Source organism: Fusarium poae (genome assembly GCF_019609905.1).
Source record: "Fusarium poae strain DAOMC 252244 chromosome Unknown contig_1, whole genome shotgun sequence".
In the NCBI taxonomy this organism is placed as follows: domain Eukaryota; kingdom Fungi; phylum Ascomycota; class Sordariomycetes; order Hypocreales; family Nectriaceae; genus Fusarium; species Fusarium poae.
Genome location: NW_025408659.1, coordinates 169,785 through 188,011, shown reverse-complemented (window position 1 = coordinate 188,011; position 18,227 = coordinate 169,785). Strand labels below are relative to the sequence as shown.

At 47.1% G+C, this 18,227-nt stretch overlaps 5 protein-coding genes across 5 annotated transcripts; 2 read left to right on the top strand and 3 right to left on the bottom strand.

The window, feature by feature from the left end:
• Positions 1–598: 598 nt before the first annotated feature.
• Positions 599–1,743, bottom strand: FPOAC1_012885 (uncharacterized protein; the record flags this gene model as incomplete). Its single annotated transcript, XM_044857228.1, has 2 exons — positions 599–816; positions 885–1,743. 2 exons carry the CDS (start codon positions 1,741–1,743, stop codon positions 599–601), a joined length of 1,077 nt encoding a protein of 358 aa, XP_044701411.1.
• Positions 1,744–3,998: 2,255 nt separating this feature from the next.
• FPOAC1_012884 (uncharacterized protein) lies at positions 3,999–5,040 on the bottom strand (the record flags this gene model as incomplete). The annotated part of the gene is made up of 2 exons (XM_044857227.1): positions 3,999–4,965; positions 5,018–5,040. The coding sequence occupies 2 exons, from the start codon at positions 5,038–5,040 to the stop codon at positions 3,999–4,001; spliced, it is 990 nt and encodes a 329-aa protein (XP_044701410.1).
• Positions 5,041–8,522: 3,482 nt separating this feature from the next.
• FPOAC1_012883 (uncharacterized protein) lies at positions 8,523–10,732 on the bottom strand (the record flags this gene model as incomplete). The annotated part of the gene is made up of 2 exons (XM_044857226.1): positions 8,523–9,110; positions 9,173–10,732. The coding sequence occupies 2 exons, from the start codon at positions 10,730–10,732 to the stop codon at positions 8,523–8,525; spliced, it is 2,148 nt and encodes a 715-aa protein (XP_044701409.1).
• A 526-nt stretch (positions 10,733–11,258) lies between these two features.
• On the top strand, positions 11,259–11,701 carry FPOAC1_012882 (uncharacterized protein; the record flags this gene model as incomplete). The annotated part of the gene is made up of 2 exons (XM_044857225.1): positions 11,259–11,277; positions 11,352–11,701. The coding sequence occupies 2 exons, from the start codon at positions 11,259–11,261 to the stop codon at positions 11,699–11,701; spliced, it is 369 nt and encodes a 122-aa protein (XP_044701408.1).
• A 4,364-nt stretch (positions 11,702–16,065) lies between these two features.
• On the top strand, positions 16,066–18,062 carry FPOAC1_012881 (uncharacterized protein; the record flags this gene model as incomplete). The annotated part of the gene is made up of 4 exons (XM_044857224.1): positions 16,066–16,151; positions 16,201–16,370; positions 16,523–17,038; positions 17,095–18,062. 4 exons carry the CDS (start codon positions 16,066–16,068, stop codon positions 18,060–18,062), a joined length of 1,740 nt encoding a protein of 579 aa, XP_044701407.1.
• Between the last annotated feature and the right edge of the window lie 165 nt (positions 18,063–18,227).

Below are 18,227 nucleotides of genomic sequence, written 5' to 3'. Positions count from 1 at the left end.
ACTCAAGTATGCACGGCAGGAACGGGGCCTGAGTCCGATGGAAAACCCATACTGAATAAAACCACGCTAACAAAAATATGCCTGAACAGGCTGTCCACAAATTAAAACGCGAAGTAGCATGGGTAGAGGAGAGAGTATAAGTCAGTGAGAAGATTCAGGAGCAACACCTGCTTCCAGTAGACAAATTCGACTTGGGGTTCGAAGCAACCAGCACACTTTTAGGCTAAATAAAACTACTATCTCTTCTTTAGGGCTCGGATTAGCATTCCAAGCTAAGTTTTATTCAACCTACTGTACTCTACCCTACTGCACGCAGTTGTGGTGGTAATTCGACGAATTACAACAACAATAGTCTGTGCACATCGCTGGGTTACCTGCGTCAGGTCTGTACACATGCATATGTTTTGATTACTCATACTTATCTGACGACCATGTCTATACTGATGTGATGACTAGCGGAGGTGGGGCGAGGTACGAAGTGGAGGGCGGTAACAGTCAAAGAGATGGTGGCTGAAACAAAATCCGAACCTGAACCTGAGCTTTGCAGTTGGCCATAAGACCTCTTAGTGATACCTTCTTATTTCTGTGTGGCGAAATATTAAATACTCAAACCTGAAAACGCGTCGTTGAGATCATTCGTGCTATCTTTCTCAGTGTCAACCTCTTCCACCCCTCGTCGTGATTCATGGCCATTCAGCGTCAACTGTTCAGCAATGCAGATATACAAATCTTTCCACCTGTGTAACTCAGGTAACCTGCCTGTATAACTATCAAGACTGAACTGAGCAAAGGCCGCATTCTGTCGCAATTCCTTCTCTGGTTACGTTGATTATTAGTCCCGATGTATAGGCACGTCAAAAGGATTAATTTATATTGAATCTTACCGAATCCATTTTTTATTAACTCCTCGAAAATAGCTGAAACATTTTTGGAGAAGTTATACGGGCTAAGACTGAGGAGCATTATGGCTGCTGGTATTCTGAAAGGCTCAAAAGCTATGGCTACCCTCACGGCTGTCTTGATGACTACAGCACTCAATTGCGTTGATTGGTAACACATCTCTCTCCGTAGTTCTTTAACTCGTCTGATCCATCGAGACCAGTGTACCTGGTCGCCTAGCCCAATGGAGACGCTGAAGAGACCTCGGGTCACGAGGTCTTCCAAAGAAACCTGACAAGATCTCTTGGGATCAATGACAAGTTTTCCCTGAGAGAGATATTCTCCAGAAAGTAGATCACCATTGCGCCATTCATAGAGTTTGCCTAATTTATGCTCCCCAGAGACTCCCTTGAAAGCAGCAAGGATCTGCAGATCACGAGCGAAGGCGTTGCGATCAAACTGTCTAGTGTCGACCATTAGAATTTTGATTTCAGACATCTCGTGAGGGTTCTGTAGACTTCTATGTCGATAGACGCCGTACTGGAGGGCGATAAGAAGAGAGCTGGTCCACGACATGAGATTACATGCGCCTGGACCAGAAGGAGTACAGTTCCACCACAGGTGGTCACCGAGAGCTTGGGCGGCCTCCTCGGTCGGCATCTTGTAGAGATCGACAGCCTCTATAATCGTGGCTTGGGCGGCTGGTGAGCATACCTCGGCCCGACTCGTTATGCCATACGATGAGGGATCTGAAACACGGAAAAGATATCTTGGAATAGCCTTTACGGAATCGTTCAAGTATTGGTTGAAAGGATTGGGGGGTTCGAATGGAGTGCCGACTCTCGGCTCGAACGGCTTAGACATTGGGGTCTATTGCCACGCTTGGGTTGTACTTGAATGTGATGACTTGACCGATTGGCGATAATGAGGGTTGGATAAAGGAAAATGGAAGATTGTATGGCCAGTATTATTATGATATACTGGTAGTCGGAGGGAGCTCAGCAGGAAGATCTTCAATTCATTAGTGATCGTGATTTTGGTTCTGGTGCACATGTCGCATATGCGGGAGTCCGTTCAAGCTAGTCATCAGGCAATCGGAATGTGCACCGTGCATGCATGGTAAGGTGTGACGTGGGCAAACAGCCAACAATGAAATTCATCCAAATCTTGCAAGCGATAACCCTAATTTGTAGAGCGTGTTTCCCGTTGCATCATCGGATTCCGCTGGCACCCAGCAAGACTATCTAAACAAAGTCAGTTGGCGGCTGGAAACTCGTTCTCGCTTTACTAGTAATTTGCTAACCTAGTCCATTGACTTTGTCAGAGAAGCATAAAAGCGCGAGAGTAATCGAATGCGGCATGGACCAATATGACGCGAAGTGGACCCCTTGTCGCGACTGACGCAAGAAGGTAGGGCCTCAAAACAGAATGCCAAAAGCTCTTTCAAGATATGTTTTCTTGTTGCCCCCTTTGGTCATAAAAGTGAATGATCTTGTACAGAAGTGCTATACAGCCTAGCTGTCTATTCACCGCAGGGTATTAGCATCGTGAGACGATGATAGACACAATGGGAATTCCACAGCGGGTTGCGAGCGATATCTGCTAATAGTAGTGAGGTCCAGCTGAGCTCCACAATGGTGGTAAATAGTGGCGGTGAATGGTGGCAAACAGTGTACAACGTGGAAAATGGAAAAGCTGAACTGTTTACCCCTTATGCGAAGGCTGGAACACAGCTCAAGCGCCCACATAGGGAAATTGGCTAGCCCTCACAGCGATTCATCGTGGTGCAGAGCCTCATCCACCAATGTGCGAACCACGGATCAGCGGAAAAGGCGCCCGCATTTTAAGATAATAGCAAAGGATCACAAACGTAGGAGTGGCCTGAGGCACCAGTAAGAAAGCGAATAGCGTCTAGCGTATGTGAGTGGACGGAATGGGAAATTGAAGGGATCCATTTGGTTGGTTGCTTGGATAGCAACGAATCACGAGAGGGACAACCTTTGTGTGATATCCACCGACACGTGGAAGGATACTTCAAAAGTGGTCCTCGCCCTTCTTCGTGGAGCGAAACAATGTTCTGGTGAACTCGTCCCTCATGTTGGCTTGGCCTTTGGTCACCCTTTAGGTGAACTTGACTCTATCGGTACTCGACCTCTGTATGGTTAAAGCACGAACCGGGCAGTGAGTGTTCTAGCTAATGCTGATAGCAAATTGAAGTGATACAGAAGCGGGGTTCCTCGGTCACTTTGAATTGATGGTGCCATGTGTCTGGAGCGCTAATTAGAAGACCCTCAAAATGAACATTTGACCAATTTGGTCCTTTGACCAAATTGGTCAAAGATAACTTGCCAATCGCTATCCGCTTTCAACCACGCTCAATGCAACCGACTAAATTTTAAACTGGTCACAATGCCGTAATACTGAGTCCCTTTGGCCTAAAGCTAAATGGGGGCTATATCCTGGTAATTTCCAGTTGATGCATCGTCTCAAAGCACATTTTTCTTAAATCTTAATAATATTGAGTTGAATCCGCTAGACAATAGACCCAGGTCCCTGTTTTTGTTAGCGTGGTTTTATTTAGTATGGGTTTTCCATCAGATTCAGGTCCCGTTCCCGTCGTTTATACTTGGGTAGGCAACCTCACAGCCGGGTATAAAGCAGTTCCGCATGAGATCAACACCAGATGATCAATTTTTGCAGCCATGATTATATATCTGAGATGACTTTTGTAACTAGGTTTTTACCCTCTAAGTTGTCTTAATTGCGCTAGGTATCAACTCACGAGTCATCACCAACGTCATATCCTCTATTTTTCAGCGTCACTTCATTATTGGTACGTCCTCTCTTGTTTCTAAAATTCCTTTCTCAGCTTGTTCGTATTGAGAAACTGCTTCTAAGATCATCCTATCAGAGAGAAATTTGTTGTCAGTCTACATTCACTCACTTCCTAAACGCTGCTTCTTTACATATTGATAAGACGTCTGGCCCAATCGTCCATCTTTTTATTGAATCGACGTTTCCAAAACATAGAAAAGCTATTGTCACTCGCCTCACACTAAAACAGCTAGCCTAAAGAACATTTATGCAATAACTCGAAGTGTATTTCCCCAAACCCTGCTTTATGACAAGCAAGCCTCATTCTCGTCAAGTCTAAGCAACATGGTGCCTACAAGAGCTTTCGACAAAATACCATATTTTCCTACAAGCTCTTGAAATTCATCGATCTTCCAGAGATGTTCGACAACGCAAGCACTAAAGTGTACGGCCATATCTCGTAGTTGATCTGGCACTAGTTCTTCGAAGGTATAGCGCACCAGCTCAACCACATTGTTATAGTCATCCCCCTTTCTAGTAAGATCTATTAATTCTTGGTGAAGTTTTAGGCGAGAAAGGTCTGTGAGTCTTGTAATAGCGTAACGGTCGGCCAAAGTGTAGACCTTAGCATGATGCACCAAGGTGTTTGCATGGTCTTTCAGTGCCACGTCGACGTCAAAAGGCTCAGGAGGATAATCCCAAGAAAAGAGAAAGTCAAGCCATAGTGATGTTCTTCGAGCACCTCCCCTCTTCTCCTTTTTCATTGCTGGTGAAGGTGGAGCATCTACAGACACAAAACAGAGACACGTTTCCGGTTCGTCTGGTTCTGTTGCAGGTTCTGCTTCTGTTTCTGTTGCAGGTTCTGCTTCTGTTTCTGTTGCAGGTTCTGCTTCTGTTTCTGTTGCAGGTTCTGCTTCTGTTTCTGTTGCAGGTTCTGCTTCTGTTTCTGTTGCAGGTTCCTCTGGTTCAGGTTTTTCTGGTGCGGGCTCATCAGGAATATCTGCTTTTAGCACTTCGTCACTAGGAGCCTCCTCGGTAGGTGAAAGCGGTTCTGGAGTGTCGTAATTTCCTGTGTAGACGAATTGCCAGAAGCTGTTGAAGGCTATCTCGTCTACATCGTCCCATGTGACGGAGCATTCTGATGATTCTCGGAATGATCCATTTACTAGCGCAGAAAGAACTGGCGACAGTTGCGCAACAAGAGCTGAGTGAATGGTGTATTCTGTTTTACCAGCTCCTATTAGAAACGTAAACGGTTTTGACGTCGCAACGCTATCCATCCTAGTAAGTTCAAGGCTCGTTGGTCTTCTGTCTATAGACTTACGCCTTCTTCGATACGCGCTCCATTCTTGATAATAGTTGTGTTGGATTAGCAGACAAACAAATATTGCAAATTACAGTTTTGTTATGTTTTATTGGAACTGAAAAGAAAGACAACATTCCCATCACATAGCCGCCCAGTATGAGATCCCCTCTGTTGTATTTGACCACTTGTAAGTCCTTTATTGGTCCGCCATGCATCTGGTCGGCCTCCCGCATACATTAGTGATGGCGAATCTCTTAGACATTATGATTTGCCCAATTTAACTTTGGTATAACGTTACCCTAGTAACTAATGACCAAATCAACTCTACTAGAGTTGATTTTATCGACCCACTTTAAACCTAGTAGGTTTGATTATTGCCAGGGTGTAGAGTTGGATCAGACCGCCACGACGAATCAGAGTGCGTTCTTGACTTACGGTACTATCAGGCAAGCAAGGAAGGAAGTGTAGATGAAATGGATTTGATTCGGGATGCTAGGCGCTAGCTTTATAGGCGATTTCGAGGCATTTGGCATGTGATCATAAGCGATGGAGGCGTTTGGGCCTCACACACTACACGTATCTACCTAGTGCTACAGTCCAAAATCAACTGTAGAGTTGATTTTATTGATCCACTTTAAACCTAGTAGAGTTGATTTGACATTGTTCTATGTATAGGAACAGTAGTGCTGATCAGAACAGGGGTTTATCCCAGAACACAAAGTGTCCTTTTGCATAAAGTGCTAACGTAATCCATAAGCGAGCGCCGCAGACAAGCGAACGCCGCACTGTACTGTATAACTAAAAATAACCTACCTTATACCATCGCACTACTTTAAATAAAATGCCTAAGAATCAAACAAAAATACATAATAAGATAATATACGTGGTGTTATTGAAATATAGCTTTGTGTTACGATCTGACTACGCGAGTCACATGTACCCCACGTTTCTTTTCCTCCGCCCCACTATCACGAACCAATCAACGCTGGACCGAACCACCAGAACTTCGGTCCTCACAAGTCCCGCTTTAACATCCGCATCCGACCAATCAACACAGGACCGAACAACTTACATCGCGGTCCACGATAGGTACAAGGCAATACCTATTCCCTTGTACTCCCAGATACATATATATATAGACACTCTTTTAGCACTAGATAGAACTTAGCTTACCAGCTATCAACCAAAACATCTTTACCTGAATACGCCTGACCCGCCTTATTCACTATTAAGAGACGTGACACTTCGCACCCGCTCAGTATCACACGCCCTACGACTCTGCCAACATAAACCTAGTACGGACTAGTTTATCCCTTGGAAAACCCAACCGTCACACAGCTGCGAGATTATGTCTGACATCTTCTCTTTGGTTCAGATAAGGCTCCCCGCGTCTTTTGGCAGCTTAAGAAACGAACAGGAATCAGGCTCTGTGTTGGGCCAGTTTTCAAAGCCAGAATGCGCTGTGTCGATCTAGGGTGGCCGGCGGCGTCGGCATTTATCCATGGCGAGCAATTATGATAGATCTCTGATATTTAGGAAGCGAGTGCCTAATACATAATGAAGATATGTGGGAGGTTGGAGCATAAAAGAAGATGTATAATGAGATTTGAAGATCCGCTATGTAAGTAGGGACAGGGCTAGAAGGGCCGTAAACGTCTCTGTCAAATCTCGATGCTGGCCAAAAAATGACAATCAAAATGCGTCCAAAATCGACGACAGTAGAAGATGCGGATAAATAAGGCGTAAGGGTAGGCCAAAGCGTGAGGAATCTGCTGATATGCATCAATGCCATTTTAATGCTCGTTTGCGTATTGCATCCTACTTTCTTTAGCATATTTCACAGTCAAATTCCATCCCAGGCTATCCGTTGCGTATGTAGGGATCAATGATGGGTTTAGGTTGTCGGTTTTCGGTTGTGTTTGGAAAGACTCAGCCAACAGGATTGTTAAGGGGGAACTAGTAGGATTTGGTAAGGTCAGGCAGGGGCAGAATTATAGACGTTTTAATGATTCTCTGCTTACTACAGAGTGGTGCGAGTTCAGCGTCAGTAACTTGTTATTGTAGTTTTATTGAGAGTGCCCCAAAATGGACTAAACGTGGCGCATGCCCCGCGTACTGCCGCCGATGGGATGGTCCCTGCCCTTCGTACTCACTAACAGCATTTAGATGGGTATCAGTGATCCCAAGTGAATTTGAACTCCATGCATGACCGGAAGAAATGATGAGGATAGTTCGAGCTGGCTCTTATGAAAAGAGAGTAGTTGTAAGTCGATTATACTACGGATCTTTGAAGCCCGGACGCCGAAATAACTGGACTCTGTTATGTCTGATACCTGGCGGGGTCGATTTCGACTCTGGCTGTGTACATGGCATGCGCCACGCTTAGTCCGTTTTGGGGTACGCTGGACCCGCACCACCCTGTACCACTCAAGTACTGCCTCTCACGACTTGTTCCATACTTCCAAGCCCAAAGGGTAGGTGTCTGTCTGTGCGCCCTTACGTCTTGTTAACGTGTAGCAGTTTATGGCTAGGTTCTCGTCGATCCCTATATACAGCCAGTTCCGTTACCTATGTTGTGGTTATCACACCTACTCTCAGGTTTAGATGTCCATGCGCTGCCTACTCCTCCTCTAGTGTATGTACACCTGCTAAGCTTCTAACATCTATCTGGGGTAGTATCCGAGGGGTACTAACTGGCTACCCTGTTTGCTTTCCTTCCTGCTTCTCCGCGAATCCTTTCTTTATATCAAGTTTTGCCACTTAATGTACATGCAGCCTATTATGAAGCGCTATCCATATCAAACTCGCGACATTCCATCAGAAACGCCTTTGAAAAGACGTCGGCATATTCACCATAAAACATCCACAAGCGCCTCGAATCCAGTCTTCAAGCTTCGAAATTGATCGACCAATCGATTCGATTTTAATTTCGATACATCAACTTGACGAACTGTCAGATATTAAGGTGAAAGTCCTACGATCTGCTGAAGACTTCAGACTTTAATCCCGAAGTTGAGGGTGAACCCTCCAATATTCAACAGGTTGGCTTTGATGATGATGAGAACTGATTTGGTTTGGTGGATGAAGGAATAGTCATAATTGAGATATGAACGTTAGTTCAAGTTACTCAAAACTTATTAATGACGTCGAGACTCTAGTGACAGTCTGTTGACCGGAGATGGTGATCTTTATTATTTTGCTTGCAGCCTGAAATTAGAACTGGTGGCTTGTATCTTCTTTTATAACTAGGTATTGTCTGGAGTCAGTTCGTCGAGAACCATCTCTTAAATACATGACGACCCTAACATAATCTCAGCGTAACAGCACTCAATCCCTTATCCGTTTCATGCAGTTCTTTCAGCCTCTGGGCGATGACACCAAGTCCATGTCACCTCGGTAGGTTTCTTTCAATACGATGCTTGTCCGAATAAGCTAAAGATATCTCCTCCACACCAACGTCACGCTTAGTAAAGCTGATATCCCTATATTACAACTCCAACCACCACTCACAACAATGAAACCCCTATGAAAATGCAAACTGCATAACTTCTTCTCCCAAAGCCTCCTCAACCATAGCCAGTCTAGCTTGCCAGCCGGGTTCCATAAAACGAGACATAAGCATCAATCGTTTCGCCGCCGTATCAATCCCCATCTTCTCTTTCATGACCTCGGCCTTCTCGGCTTCAAGCTGCCCAATCCTCTTGGTAGCCAACGCAATCTTGCTATCGGTTTTGAAAAGCCCAGAAGCACTCTTGTCAAGTTGGATTTTGACTGCGGTATATACCTCTTCATGTTCGCGAACCGTTCGTCTTCGTTTATCCAGGAACGTGCGAAGTTCGTTATCTCCAGGATATTTGTTGTAGAGATCTTCCAGGTCCCTGAGCAACTTGTTCTCGGTGGCCATTGATTTCTCGACATCCTTGAGCGCGTCTTGGGCTTTTTCCTGTTCCTTTGCTTGCTCGTTCTTTGTAGGTCTGAGGCTGCGCTCAAATGCGGTGAGTCGGCAGTGTTCGTCATTGATGGATGTTAAAAGTTCTTCGAAACTCTTGATATGAGGAAATAAGGCAGCCGAGGCAGCCTTCAAGCTTGCTCTGAATCCGTCTCCGGTGGGCTGAAGGGATGTTAGTTTATGATGACAACATCTGATTGACTGAATTTGCAAATGTTACTTACAAGAAGAGCGTTCCAATCCAATGATCCAGTCACCTGTGTACTTGAACGTAGAACATCAGCAGCCTTTTGTCTTTTGGTTGAAGGGGCTGTAAGTGATTCTGAACTGCTCGCCGCTGTCCGGTTGATGAAGTTGTTGGTGGATGTAAATGTGTTTACTGGCGATGACGGAGCAGGGCGCTTGTTAGCCCTAGCAGGGGCGATGGGACGAGGTGTCGATGGTTGACTGCCTTCTAGGTGGGAGTGTAGAGATGCTTGAGGAGTCGCATTGATAGACGCCGATGGTCGGTGGTTCGGTTGGTGCTGAAAGCTCTGGGAGGCCTGAGAAGTAGTGCCGGTACAACGAGACAGTGCTGGCTGCGAGCTGGCTTGTGCGCGAGGAGTCGAGGGGCTTTGAGAACTCGTTCCGGACATGGATGGCTGGCTACTTGATTGTTGGTCAGGCTGTCGCGCGCTCTGGGGGGTGGGTAGAGATGCTGATGATTGTGCGCGAAGCTGTACAGAGTTCTGAGCCGCGGTTGCTGGTCCCTGGCTGCCTTGTTGTTGCGGAGGACGCGTAGTGCCCTGTGGAGTTGTCGCAGGAAAAGACACGGGAGTCTGAGGATGGCCCGGAACAGATGACGCTGTTTGCTTGAGCGGTTGCACACCAGATCGTTGAGCGCCCTGGGCGTTCTGAGAAGCAGAGGTGAGAGGCGCCGTCGTTTGGGAGCTTGGTGGTTCGCGTGGCTGCGTCGAGCTTTGAAGAGCCCGTGGAGTTGTAGCAGCAGAAGGCGCGGACGCTTGTTCATCTGGTCCCTCTGGACGGCGAATAGAGCTCCGGGAGGTATCATGAGCCAAGCGAGATGGTGGTTGAAAGTCGCGCCGAGGGCAAGCGCTTGACTCGGCTGCGTTGGAGGCGGAGCTGGAGGCGACAGGACTGCCCCTGGATTGTCCATTGATTATAGCAGGCCCAGACCTAGGATTGGCCGCTATGGTGTCCTCCATAGGCTCATCATCCTGAATATCACCGATGTCTCTGCTTCGCGACCAAAGATTTCGTTTATGAGGGGCGCTCTCTTCGTCTTCGACAGTCAAGTCGGGATCTTCTTCAGTCTCTTCTTCATTTTTGTCTCCGTATTTGCTGAGATCTTCTCGAAAGCCTAGAGCGATAATCTCATCAACCGGTTCAGAGTTTGCCTTGGTTCTGTCACTCTCCGCAGTCCGATCCTCATCATCCGCACGTCCATTCCATCGCCGTGTTTGTTTAGTATCAATACCCATCCCACGTAGCCACGTTCGCACCTTTGCTATATCTAGCTCACGAAGTCGCGGGCGATCTGAGCGCGGATGGCTAGTGGCGAAAACCTTCAATCTATGGCGTACCTGGTCGAGCTCCACGTTCTCAGCAGCCACTACCAGAGACACCAACGTAGAAAGGCTCTCGATAAGTCGAACACCCCAAGTCTCAGGTACAAAACCTTTGCAGAACTCAGTTGGCCACATGCCACATGCTTGATGAATGCGCTGCGCTGCGTGTAACGATCGCTGGGTTGGATAATCTGGTGATGATGAGGCGCGGTTCATTGAATTGAATTCATTCCGCCCGGGAGGATACGCCTCATAGGGCCAAGAGGCGCGGTTCAGTGACGGCCTACCGCGTTTGCGCGCAGATGGAAGCTTAGGAGTCATGATTAAGTAATAAAACATGAAAGTTTGGGGCCCCATAGGGACACGCCTAGGCGCCTCTCCACTTCTGCACGCGTAGGCGTGCGGATTATGTTAGCCCCCAATTTGGCACAACTCTACAACTGCATTTCGAGTTTTGAGGCTGGCGGGTTTTAGAATCCCGAGATTCAGAACGGCAATGAATTCCTAATTATTAAGCTGAATATAATTCCCGCTGCTCTTTTCTATCATTCTTAGCCGCCTTCCAGATGTTGCGTATGCCTCTTCTGCTAGAAAAAGGATTGCTTTCTATCTCTGCCGCTACCTGAGCCTCCACCCGATTATCTTCTGCTTTACTCTAATCTAGGTACGCTATAATCTCTTTCTTACTCTAATTTAAGACACCACTGGTAGCTTGCTTTGTTATACCGCAAAGGTAGACCTAATGCCCTCCGATACTGCTGGTTAGTTTTGACGCTCCCATGAGGCTGCGCCTTATACTAATCATCTCGAGCAGCAATATATCTCCGATAGATAGCTTGTGGGTCATCATATCTTAGTGTCGGCGCCACTGATGCTGTTGAAGATGATGCTATTGGCGACGTCCCTCCCTGTGTCGATGGTTTTGCTGATGACACTGCCGATGATGCTGCTGTCTCTATACTAACGATAATGCAGCTAGTGTTATCCCTGCCAGACCCAGCGTGTCCGGATAATCCTGATGACGGGTTTTTCAGTGGTTCCCCTTCCTGTAAAGATGATATAGATGTAGATACTGCTGCTGCTGGTCGTGCTTCCCCGGATAATGCTGGCGAGAGTGCCACTGGCATTGCTTCTTCTACCTGTGCTGACGATGATGATAAATATAAAATCCCCTTGTACCGTTGAGGGCATGCCTTTGACGTTATCTTGTGTCCTAATTTGTGGCATCTACTGCATGTAGGTCGTGCTTTTGGCTGCGCTGCTGCCTGGACTGCCTCAAATGCACTTGGCTCTCTCTGAGTGCTCGATTGCGATTTACTTGTGGTAGAATTGGCAGCTATTCGATCAGATCGGTGTCGAGGCTCCAATAGCACCTGATGAATACTATGACGAATTAAATGCTAATGCGAGTGAAAATGCTCTAAGCGAAGGGTTTGGCCTTGCTCTTGTAGAGCCTTGAGAGTGTGGGCGCAAGGGAGGCCGTGGGATTGAGAGAACGTACCGGTATAACTAGGCAAGTCTTCTTTCATAAGCCGCTTCCGCTGTTCTTTAACTTTGCGTAAAGCCTCGTGAGATATCCAGCTACGTATGGCACTATATAGTGATCCAGAGAGCTCAATTGGTATTCGCATTTGCTGCCTGACTTGGTTGGATTGCAGCTCAGATAATTGATTAAGAAGCGCATGTTTTATAGCTCTCCACGCCTTAAAGAGATCTAGCGTAGATTTCTTGAGGTGGCTCTTAAGGAGCCCATGGATACCCTTAACCCGTAAGGTGACCATATTGCTAAAGTGAGGGTGCTGGTTGACCTAGGCCTTAATGAGCTTTTTTTTGTACGGATTGAGCCAGTTGGACTTGATGTAGCTAACCTCTTTGAGATATTGAGGCAGATAGCGCTTTTCAAGCTCTTGTATGCGCTGGTCAAATGCATGTTCATCTGATGACCTTATAATTGAATGCCAGTGGTTGAAAAAGTCATTCCAATCGCTTAGACCTTGCTGATAGGCCTTAGACCCTTGCTTAAGGTGTATGAATGTTAGCTGGCAATAGCGGAGGACCGCCTTATTTGCATGCCATAGGCATAGCAGAGAGATCTAAGACGGAAAGCAGCTCTCTACAGCGTTCATATAGGCCTTATTACGGTCAGTTAGAATAATAGATGGAAACCTTGTGTTGCAGAGTTTATATAGGGACCTGAGCCGGTCTAAGGCCCATATGAAGTCCTGCTTAGCCTCGCTATTAAGGAATGCGAAGGCGATACAGAAGGATTGCTGACAGGCATTAATATTAATCATATTAAGCAGCGGCATTCCGTATTTGTTCGTTTTGTATGTGCAGTCTAAGAAAAGTAGATCTGGGTAAGCCTTCAAGTATGCCAATGACTCCGGATGGGCGAACAACACTGCCGTGATTCGGTTATCTGAGTTAAGCTGCATCCGGTTCCAGAACTCTTCCTTGTCTAGCTGGTTAGCAAAAGTATGTATAGTGCTCTGACCCTTATAGAGCTCTCGTTTGCTATCTGCAATATGGTTGTAGATATCTTGCTGGGTTGTAATGGTATTTGAGTTCTGGCGAATATAAGTCCTGATATCTTTTGGCGCTGTACCAGCGTTCGTAAGGCGGCTGATTGTTGACCTGTCTATATCTGAGAGCTGCCGATGGACTGGGTGCGCCGATTTGTGCCAACTTGGTTTATGGTTGTGTGAAGAAAATTGTGGATCCGGACGATGCCTTAAAGACCAAGTCGTCTTATCTAGGGATTCCTTTGCGATGATAGAGAACCGGCAGTTGGTTCCTTGCGTAGTAGTCTTGCGCTGGCGGTCCCTTGAGGCGCTTGGTGGCCGACACTATCGATCATATGCGTATGTGATAATCTGCCTGCCGCTGGTTGATTGCGACGATCTCCCAGTTATGAATGCGTATCCTCTTGGTGCTGCCCATTTATTGATAGCTGTGAGTAGAGCCTCTTGCGAGTTGTATGTGCCCTCTGGCGGAAGCACATTATTAGAAAATGCCGTCTGCGCTATAACGGTAACCCCCCTGAGAAATGCAGTTGTGGAGTTGTGCCAAATTGGGGGCTGACATAATCCGCACGCCTACGCGTGCAGAAGTGGAGAGGCGCCTAGGCGTGTCCCTATGGGGCCCCTGAAAGTTTACACTTCCTCGCTATGCATCCCCCCGGGCGGAATAAGTTCATTCCATTCTAACCCGACATAGCCGCTTAAATGACTACAACCTTGACAACCGATGCTATTTTAAACAATTTAGCGTAGCCACAGGCCCTCTAAGATCCATTCTCCCAGGCATAAGAAACACTACTACTACTGCAAATCGATCAGTCCGCTGCCAAGCTGATCTTCAACCCCAGACAAGACTTAGCATCAAGGGGAACACGGAACCTGCCTTCTAAAAAGAGTGAGTGGATTGACGTGGACGCTAGTCATGGGGATGAGTACCCTGATATATTTCGTTAATATTTGCTATACCTCTGCGCAAACATTAACAGATCTACCCATGCAAAACATCGGACGCGTTATAATGCCTGAACCCAAATGTCTCCTCTTTTACTCGATTCATACGGTCGGTGAACCGAGATGGCAGACTTACCTCTTGACCCGACCAACAACGAGGGGCATACCGAAGTCCGCCAGCCTTCTACTTGGGCACCGACAAATGATGAGGTGTCGGCGGCGGGTTCCTGAATTGTCCAATTAGGAAATCCCTCAGTTAATCCACAAAGCCGGATAATGACGTGGATGGATTGATTCCCTACCCTGCCTATTAGGGCGGCACTAGCGCACCTCGGAGAATGCACATTTGCCACGTCAAGAAGCTTCTCGCTACCGTTGACCCCAAGACCCCGTCGGAGACATGTAAGGCGACATGGAGAAGTAGTATCAGTGCCGTCATTACAATTACGTAACAGCTAAAAGCCCGTCGTATCAGCCGTAAGTATTATGGGGTGAAATAGCCAGCACTTCCGTTTCACATTGTCAATAGTTCAGAAAGGAGCAGGTTTCAAAATCCTGACAAAAACAAATCGATGCCATTTAGACAGACAGAGCCGTCAATCGGTTCGTTAGGCTTTGCCATGCGCGTCTGCGAATAACGCTAACTTCTCGCTGGAATCAGCAAACCAGCTCAGCACATCGTCCTGGTTCGCATCTTGGGCCACCCCTTCGGGATATTGCTCGACGAAAGCCCGGTTAAAGCGCCAAAGTATGTGCCATGAAAGTTGCGGAGCCCCGGCATACATGGGGCCAAGCTCCTCCTCTAGTTACTCCATCAACATATTTGCGATGCTCGGACGAGTTGGCGAAGCTGCTTGTGTTGCGTAGCCATGCCATCTGCAACGCCTCTACGACGATTAACTGCCGCATTAGGGGCCAGAAAAGAGACTACTAGAGTAGTTGCGATCCATAAAGCTCACCGTCTTTTTGCTGAGTCGTCCTTGGAGGACGATCATGGACTAATGGTGGAGTCTGCGCTAATTGCATCCTTACTGACTCCCGGCTCTAGCGTCGCCTAAGCCCGAGAACTAGCCTCGCAAGCTAAGCTGACCTTAGGCCTAGCTTCTGGCTTTCGCTTCTTCCCTATCTCCTTTTCCTTTCCTTTCCTTTTTTTGTTTGTTTGTTATCGCCACTTCTTCTTTCTGAGTTGTGCCTTCCCTCTCTCTGCCTTCTTTTCGTTATATCCCTGTTGACGTTGACCTCTGAGCTTTCTCGTCTGCGTACCCACCTTCACGCATTATTGATGCATCCAGTACACATGGTGCGCTTCGCTGTAATGTCATGTGAGCTAACGACAAAGCTAAAATTGACTAGCGCCAATGTGGGACACGAAGCGGGACTGCTTATCTTAAGCGATCCGAAATATTTCGGCGGTGCACCTGTCGGCCGGTACTAGGTTACTTGCTGACCCTTTCGAATAATTCTTAGCCAGTCCCTAGGGCCGAAATCGGCGATAGGCAGGGATGAATTGTCATTTTTCAGGACCGCGTAGGCCAGTCTGTCTTTGAACGAACGATGTCCCAGGCGGGAGCCCACTTCACTGACAAATGATTTTGTGCCGTTGATTGTCGTGCTTGCCGCAAAAAAGAAAGAGAAAAAAGCCTCAATCCAGAGCGAAGCCCAACCTCTCCCCACCGCGGTACCGGAGTATCGAGTGCTTTGTGGAGTTGGTAAATGTGAAGCGAAGGGTGCATGCATCGTAAGTACAAGACGTGAGTCGTGGCAGTCCACCAAGCCTGGGCGGGATTGTGGCTCGGCCTGCACGGATACCCCCCAATCACTGGAGATAGTTAGTACGGGCTGTGTCTTGGCTGTTGGTTTTGACAACAAGCTGTTTGACAACTCATCAAAAGAAAAGTCCAATCTGCAGATAATTTCTGATCCACCGTGTTGACCAGTTGAAACTTACCTGGCAAATCAGAAATGGGTAGATATCCTGCAGTAAGGGAGACTCCACGTCTGTAGTATTTCTCAGTAGGCATACTTCTATCACTCATCATATTTGTAGTTATCTAACAGCATCACTACTCACTAAGCACGATGAATGACTATCAACTCGGAGACGCATACCAAGACGAAAAGCGAGAGGAAGCTCGCAAAGCTCTTCAGCAGGATTATTGGCAATGGTAGGTTTCGGACGTATCATCTGGGTGATACTTGTCTGACGAGTAACAGCGAGCTAAAGAACTACTTGTCCTATGTGAAATCTTTGGTCCCCAGGTGGCCTCAGCTTGAGCTCCTCGCCGACTTCATGGAAGTCGGTACCATTCCTACACGATGGTGCATCTTTCCAGGAGAGAGGCAAGAGAACCAACAACGATATACGTATCCAGTCGACATAGATGGTAAGTATTCATAACATAGTAAAAGGTACCTTTATTGCTAACGCTGTACAGCGAGACGTGCCGAACAGAGCCGTCGAGCGTCAAGAGTCAATGTAGCACTACTACTATACAAGGAAAAAAAACCCCCACCGTTAAACTCTTCAACTCTCAAGATAAAAACAACGACTCCACCGCATCGCTGGAGCTAAAGCAAGCTGCAAATGATATCAAAAAAGCTGCATCGCGAGGCGAATTCAACCTGTTTGTTGTGGAAGACTTATCTCGCGACGTGATCGAAGTTCTAGGTGATGCATTTGGCATTGATCCCCGATTCTTTCGTGCTCACATCACTGATTATGTATGGAACAATATCCGCGATCGTTGGCGTGAGCCTTCCGTCCTCGAAGTTGATGCGAAGCGGCGAGACTGGTTCCAAATGCGATTAGTCAGGTCTCGGTATTTCTCGACCCAGCAAGCGCTGCGAGAAGCGCATAAGGAGATAGACGACTTTAACATTATGCGGCGCGTTACTGCTGATAATAATGATATTTTTTGGGACAAAGATTCTGGAACAACCCGGAGCTGGTGGCACAAGAGTGATAGACAAAATGACTCAGAGCTTGTTGATGCCAAGATTGGACATATACGTAGCCGCGCGACGTTCTGGTTTTCGCAAGAATTTTCGGTTGGTATGTCAGCATGACACCTAAAGTTGAACACATTACTGATTTCACCGGGGATGTAGGGGTTCTTCTACTTGAGCCGACCCCCAGAACGGGTTTCCCCCTTTGGCGTGGGTACGGTAACTGGGATGACATCCCACGATTCGAGAGTCGACTGTATGATCATGCACAAAACCAAAGTGCAAAAAGCTGGTTTGAAGAGTATCTTTATTGGGCCCAACAGCAAATTGATCCCGTCAATCTACCACACACGCTTTCTTGTACCTTGCGCGACAGGCCAATTCAGTCTCTATTGCACATGGTATGCGGCGAGTGGCTCGTCTTCGCTGACTACCTGAACACGCGTCTCAACCAAATCGACTGGGGCATCGCAAGCCCTTCCTTCTTCCCGGACACCAAAACCGACAGTAGAAAGCAAAGTCTTGATAAACTACACTTTTGGCGCAGGTGGATTCCCCAAGCCCGTGACATGCTGCAAAGCTGTATACGCGAGACTTCCCAGTTCACCCGGTCACCTGAAATGCACCAGATCTGGGAGCCATACGAGCCTGATTACAAAGCCATCAGAGATCGCCTCGACGAGTATGAGCGTCGCATCGATTGCCTGAGCAGCGCCGTTAACTCTGCTATCAGCCTTGACGATGCCAAAAGCACATCTCACTTGACGATTTTGGCATCCATCTTTATACCACCAAGTCTGGTTGCCGCTTTGTTGTCCATGGCCACTGATCCGCTGGGCGATCTCTTACCCGCTCTGAAGTGGTGGGCTATTGCTTCGACTGCAGTGGTAGCCATTATCTCTGGAGTACTGTTGGCGCTAAACTCGGGGGACAAGTGGTTCAAGAAGGTCAAGTTGTTTATACCTACACGTGCAAGTTATAGTGCTGGAGAAAACGAAAACGGGAAGTGGAAAAAGAACGGTATTGTAAACTTTAACTTGATAGCTTGGGTCAGGTCACAGTATTATGGCAAGGAAAGACCTCACGGTTCGAAACTTGACTCGGATGTTGAAATGAGCATGTTGAAATGAGCATGTTGTAATTAGCATGCTGTATTGATTGAAGAATAAAATACTAGTGCTGAAATGTGACGGTTCGATTTTCCAAGGGATAAAACTAGTCCGTTCTGAGTTTATGTTGGCAGAGTCGTAGGGCGTGTGATACTGAGCAGAGCGAAGTGTCACGTCTCTTAATAG